Here is a 6,719-nt window from a genome sequence, read left to right as displayed (position 1 = left end):
ATGTGGTCCAACTTCTTTGTGCAGCAGGATGAGGAGGGTCGCATGGGGGTGGCGGGCGCCGGTCAAGGTGGGGTTCTGGGTGGAATGAAAGGTGGGAGAGGGCAGAGGCGGACCCCCAAGATGAGCGACAGCCAGGAGGGCAAGATCAAGCTGGCGTTCTTTGTGGCAATTGTTGGCATTACTCTGACGGTGTTGGGCATGGGGACAGAGTTCTGGGTGGAGTTGGCCCAACCGAAGAATTTCAGTGGCAATCAGACCTGCCAGATGGCTCATTATGGCCTGTGGAAGGGCTGCATCCGCACCCTATGGGTGGCTGACATAGACCCCGAGAGGACAAGCTGTGGCCCAGCCGAACTACCTGGAGGTGAGACTTCTGGCCAGTGTGTGTGTGTGTGTGTGTGTGTGTGTGTGTGTGTGTGTGTGTGTGTGTCGCTATATGGGTTTTTACGCGCCCCTCTGTCAGTCTGAGCAGGTGATGTCTGTCAAGCAAAAGCAGTAAAATTTTGTTTCTTTGTCTCCGATCTGCTGTTTTCTCGGCTTTCCTGCAAACTGAAGTGCTTTATGATGTGACTCTTAGAAGTTTTGTGTCTGTATTAGTCTAGATTAAACATGGAAAGTCATAGGAAGTGGCCAGCATTGTTGGTGAAGTTGCTAAATATTACTTATTTAGTGTTGTTGAATTTTCCACCTCGTTTGAAACCTGACTGCAAAAGGCAGCGGTATGAAAACTAGTGAACGCAACATTTTATTCACTACACACCTCTCGTTTTTGTCTGTTTCGAGTTATTCAGTCATTGTTAAAATCTGATATTTTCAAATACACTGATTGGGCCATACAATAACATCAGAGACATATAACACCTGTTCTGGCAATGAAACAAACTGATGGACGAACGAATGCGACAAAAATAGCAAAGAAACAGCTGAGATAAACTACCGACGTGCAGACAGCGTTTATGAGGACAGGTTGTGTGTTTGAATACATCCTCGGCTTTAAGCAGGCAGCCCAACTTTGGTTAGCACTGAAGCTAACAGATATCCAGCGGAACAGAGAGAGACAGCGGCTCTGCAACCGTTTTCATCCGCAACAAAACAGGAATGTCAGTATTTTTGTAACTGTGGTTAGTTTCACTATAATAATCAATTACCTTACTGCCAAAATTCGTGGCATTTTATGTAACATGTTACTTTATAAGGTATTATTTCCTACACTGGTTGAAAGTCATCGACATCTGAGGGAAATATGTCCACTTAATCGCCATAAATATTCGTGTTCCATCACCACTGATGTGAAAACAGAGGGAGCAGGCATAACTAATATGATGTATGCCCTCTGGGAATATCCTTACATCTGTAGGTCTTTATGGCTGAATCTACACGAGACTGAGGAAAGCTCTTGTCAACAATTTCAATTTAATAAAAAATAAAACTTCTCATTCAATCTTAGGATTCCTCAGCATTACATTTATAAATATTGATGTGTATCTAAAGTGTTTTCCCTTTGTGTTTATGTGCATATCCACTGTAAATTTGCAGAGAATTAAAGAAAGGATAGTTGTGTATGTGACGCCGCCTGCATATATATATGTATCTAGGTCATCCTACAGATAATGTGCAAATTGAATCATTAAAGAAACACGATGCTTGGAAACAGATCCAGTGGAATTCAGCACCACTACAGTGAAGCTTTTTTTTTTTTTCAGTTCACATCTTATTGTTCAACACAGAAGCAGCTTATTTATGTCATTCATAATGTGGTCAATAAAATAAATCTCACTTACACTGAGGATTTCTCTGGAGCGGGCGGGTCTCCAGTGATGTGCTGCAGTGCACAGCGCTGAAAGGTGGGGGCAGATCATAGGTTTGCCGTCTTGATGGACATGCATGTTTTAAATTGTGACAGCTCCTCACTAAAAGCGCGTTATTCAACTTGACTGTGGTTAGGTTTTCCAGAGTGCGTCGATTATCTGCACAATGACCCATTTCTGTCCGCAAAAGGATTTCAAAGGAGTAGCGAGGCAGGTATTGGACGACAGAGATAGGCAAGGCACGCTTTGAGAGGGAGCCGCTCTTTGAATCACTGCCCGTCTTTGAAAATCTGCTGAGACACAGCAGAGCTCCACAAAGTCTCCTCGTGCCGTAAAGATATACAGGACACCCCCGTATAGTGCTCACGTGCAACGGCGTGAATGGCGTGTCGTGACATTGTTTTTTCTGTCGGGCTTTCAAGGACTAATTTATCTCCCCTGTCAATCTGTTCTGCATCTCTGATTGCGTCGCTCCCGCAGTTACGGTTCCAAGACGGTCTGCTGGTGTGTGAGAGAAGCCGCTACGCTTCTGACAATCTTCTCTCACACGTCCCTAACACTGTTGGCCCACGCCGCCTGTCGCAGATGGCCGTGGGCTCGCCGTGTTTGTAGCAAAAAAACAACTGTTTTTCGCCATCGCCGCGTCTCCATTTTGCCTCCCTGTTTACATGCCCCTGGCTCCCGGCCCGAGCCAAGCGAGGCCCGCTGATGCCGTGTCTGTCATCTCAAGACCAGCTATCCATCTTCGCTGCCTGCTGGAGAGGAACATGACGGCTCAATAATTATGGTCTCAGCAGGGGGAGCGAGAGGAAAGGCAGTTGACTGTGATAACAAAATATGTTAGAAAATCACAGGCCTGATAAATGGCCGGTCTGCCTCATTGAAAAATGTGTGTGTGTGTGTGTGTGTGTGTGTGTGTGTGTGTGTGTGTGTGTGTGTGTGTGTGTGTGTGTGTGTTGGAGAAACATGTAAGCAGGTGTCTTTGTGTGTGTGTGTACATGCATGTGGTCACCCTGGACCCCACAGTTTTCAGTTGGTGAAAGTCGTCACTATGCGCTGGTGAAGCCAAGTGGAATCTGACTACTTCACAGTTTTTGTCTAAATATAGAGAGGGGGAAATGAGGAAGAGGGACAGACAGGGACTGAGGGAAAGTGTATATCTAATGCAGTATTAACTAGCCCCTCAGTGTTTCCTCCCCCTTCTGACATCTCCTGCTCCCCCTCACCTCCTTCTCCATCTGTGGTTCCCCTCTCTCGTTCCCTGTTTTCTCCCCACCCCTCCATCTGCCCACAGCCCCACTCCCCCTTTTCCCTGGTATCTCATCTTTTAAGCCCACATCCACCTTTTTCTTTGGCTCACCTCATGCATCAGCCTCCCTTTTCTTCTGTAACACTGCCTCCCCGCAATCCCCCATCTGCCCCTTCTCCCCGTCTACCTCGCTTTCCCCCCCATCCACCTTCAGTGTTTTGCCGTCTCTCACCCTCTCTGGCGGCACCATATGTGCAGTGCTGAGAAGTATGTGTGTGTGTACATGTGCATATGTGTGCATGGAAGTCTGTGTGTGTGTGTGTGTGTGTGTGTGCGTGTGTGGAGAGGTGTGTGTCTCTGGGTATTCTAGCTAATGCTCGACACTTGGATATAAATAGGAATGATGCCTGGAAGGACAGAGTGCATGGATGCATAGTAGGCACATCAGAAAAGACCAGTAGTCATCCATAGGAGTGTGTGTATCAGCGTGTGTGTGCTGCTCAGTATTAGTAATATTGCAGGGACCGAAATGTAAGGAAAATTACATGATTTGACAATAAGGACTTCTTGAAAAGGTAGGAAAATGTTGTTTGATGTATTTGTTTAACACGTCTTTGTCTGATCTTTGTTTTCTCTCACACATAGAATCCAACTGCACCTACTTCAAATTTTTTACGTCTGGGGAGAACGCAGTCATATTCAAGAAGACGACAAACAAGAGTGAGACTCTACGCATCCCCCACTGCACACACACTCACACACATTCACACACAGAGCTGCAGTGACATCTACTATCAATAAAGATGCTCACTGTGGTGCTCACAGGAGTGTACTGGTGTATTCCATGTGTTTTAGCCCATTGACTTCTGCCGCCACCCATTTTCCAAAGCAAGCTATAAGCCATCAGGCTGATGAATGTGTTTGCCGAGCTGCCCGGGAAGCTCCCGGTTCCACTGCTGTTTAAAGGAGAGCTGGAGGAGACTTGATAAATACGCCACAGTGGCAAAGAAACGCAACGTTCATTTCACCAAACCCTCCAACTCAAACGACCACATTGGTCGTTTTTTTTTTCATGCTCCAGATTACGACCAATGATTTAAAATCAAGCGACTCCTAGCGGCCATGTAAACAATATCACGGACACATCACTGACCGTGTTTTTTTCACGTACTGTGTACTTCAGCTCAGGAAACGATTCCACTAGATGATGATTTTATAGCGTGCAGAGGCCTCACAGCTCAAGTTTCAGATCTGTATCTACTGCAGGGGTCAGACGAGAGCAAGCTAACTGCACGAAGAAGAAAAATGATCCCCTGTCTTTAGAAACATTTTATACAATACACACACAATACACACTCTCATTATTCAACCCAAATTGTATAAATTGTAGACATATTTATGAACACTGTTGTCCTTTTTCCTTTTTGTTGTTGTTGTTGTTGCTTTTACGTCAATACTTACTTACATAATCTTCAGAAATACAATTAAAACATTTAAAAAGCTGTCATGCATACATACATGCAGACAGACAGACGGATTGATTCATTGATTCATTTGCCCCAGAAGAGGAACAAAATTGTCGCAGTATGAATACACACATCTGAATACACATGAAAAAATGACCAATAATCCTTTTTTATTTCCTCAAGAAAACTGAAAGTTGTTGCTCCTTTGAAAGCGGAGTTGAAATGAACACAATCATAAAGTTCAGATATAAACAGACTTCCATCCATCCATCCATGCATCTAAAACATTTGAATCATACAGCACTGTGAAATTAAAGTTGCTAATATTCTATGTGGCTATCTTACTGTAGTCGCTACAAGTACAAGGCTTGACATAAACATAATGAAGACTTTATTTCAGACTTATTTTGCTCTTTATTTCACCTCCTCATTTCGGTTTTACTCTCCATCCCATCAACTAGACCATTTGTATTATCTGTTGGTTTTAATTAATGAAACAAAACCAAGGTACTGGAGTGTCAGATAACTCAGGACTGGTTCCAGTCTGTTGGTGAGATTTTTCGGCTGCACCTGTTCAGGTTTGGACTGCCAATAAAACCTGTTTCAACTGGAGCCAGTGCGAGAAGTGGCACAGTCAACATCACGCTCATACTCCAACACTATATACACTGTCATCAACTACATTTCCAGCAGATTCAAACTTTCCTCGCAGTTACCTGAGCCGTCATTTTACGTTCACGTTCTCAGATTTATTTTATCTCTCTGTACAATGATCTATCCCTGCCCTCCTCCACAGATTTGAATCTAGCATCAGCAGTTTTAGCCCTTCTGAGTCTGACCATGATGGCGATGGGCTCCATTTGTATCGCCATGTCTCTCAGCAAGGGAGTGCAATTCTTCCTCAAGCCAGCCTCCTTCTGTTTCATCCTATCAGGTGGGACCTGACTCCCGTGTCCTTTCCTGTAATCTAAGTATATGAAACTGTAATTGCTGTCAGTCGCTCGTGGAGTATCTCCGTGTTTCTGATTTAAATACATTTAAATGAACTTAGAACAGACGCTCCAAAGAGCAAGGTCTGCACTTCCAGCTGCCTCTAATCTCCTCCTATTACTTGTGTGTGTGTGTGTGCGTGTGTGTGTGTGCGTGTGTGTGTGTGTGCAGGCGTGCTGGCCCTGATCTCAGTCCTGATATTCCACCAGTCCGTGCTGGCCTTGCTGTCCAGTGACCACTCCATCCCGCTGCACCACCAGCTGTCCTGGTCCGTGGCCTGCGTGGGATCAGCGGGAGCCATCCTCATTTTCGGAGGTTTCCTCTTCATCATCCTCTCTCTGCCCGTCAGTCCCTGGCAGAAGTGTTGGCCTCACAAGAATAGCGCCACCTAGCCTTTCAAATGCTGAAACGTGCACAAGAAAAAAAGTCACTTCCTGTGACGGTGAACTCGGTCTTGGCATTTAATCTGCCAGGAAAGTCATGCAAGGTCTTAATTAGATTAGTACATTTACACACAAACACACACACACACACACACACACACACACACACACACACACACACACACACACACACACACACACTCAGAAAAGCATTCAGGTAGATTGAATAATATAAATAAATAGATAAGTAGATTAAATGAATGTTATTTTTTAGTACTATAAGAATGAGTGACAGGGCTGCTGCTGACTTTTTAATCTCATTTGTTAGCTTATTATCCTGCCTATAGCTGTGCAGACACACATAAATCTGACCATCCTACTGATGTAAGGAATGGAGACAATCTTTTAGTGCTCGAACACTTTTGGAGCCTGTTTAGTAAGGCCCCTCCCCTCTAAAAAACTGAAAATAAAAATGGACAAAAAGCCATAATTAAATGACACAATACACTCTTTTTAAGATGAAATGCTGCTCTCATTCATTATGAATATTTTCAAAACTTTTTACAGGATTAAAAAAGACCCTCTCTTGAACCTGAGATAAAATGACAGATATTGTTCTTGTGAGAATGTGACACAATATTACCAGAAAGCCCAAAATACTGCATATTTTTTGTTCAAAACAATGCATTCAGGTTTTTGTAATTCCGCATCAACAAGATATTTTTAGGTCATTTTTCAGTCAAGGCAGATATAGAATTGCCAACAGATGCAATCTGCAAACGTTAGATTTATGCTCTCATTAAAGAAAGTTGCCTCTATCTAT

The 6,719-nt window shown here is 43.9% G+C and overlaps 1 protein-coding gene across 1 annotated transcript; it reads left to right on the top strand.

Moving 5' to 3' along the window:
- cacng6b (calcium channel, voltage-dependent, gamma subunit 6b) lies at window positions 1-6,048 on the top strand. Its single transcript, XM_030103789.1, has 4 exons — window positions 1-364; window positions 3,703-3,777; window positions 5,320-5,457; window positions 5,685-6,048. The coding sequence occupies exons 1-4, from the start codon at window positions 1-3 to the stop codon at window positions 5,903-5,905; spliced, it is 798 nt and encodes a 265-aa protein (XP_029959649.1). The 3' UTR covers window positions 5,906-6,048.
- The last annotated feature ends 671 nt before the right edge of the window (window positions 6,049-6,719 follow it).

Source organism: Salarias fasciatus, chromosome 11 (genome assembly GCF_902148845.1).
Source record: "Salarias fasciatus chromosome 11, fSalaFa1.1, whole genome shotgun sequence".
NCBI classification, from domain to species: Eukaryota; Metazoa; Chordata; class Actinopteri; order Blenniiformes; family Blenniidae; genus Salarias; species Salarias fasciatus.
Note: the sequence above shows the minus strand (reverse complement) of the source record. Positions and strands in the feature narration are given on the sequence as shown.

What these genes read in the sequence shown, in the direction of transcription:
- cacng6b (XM_030103789.1), top strand. Translation starts at nt 1, where the DNA reads ATGTGGTCCAACTTCTTTGTGCAGCAGGATGAGGAGGGTCGCATGGGG. An exon ending in CCCAGCCGAACTACCTGGAG is followed by an intron (nt 365 to 3,702) that starts GTGAGACTTCTG and finishes TCTCACACATAG; the next exon opens with AATCCAACTGCACCTACTTC. An exon ending in CTTCTGTTTCATCCTATCAG is followed by an intron (nt 5,458 to 5,684) that starts GTGGGACCTGAC and finishes GTGTGTGTGCAG; the next exon opens with GCGTGCTGGCCCTGATCTCA.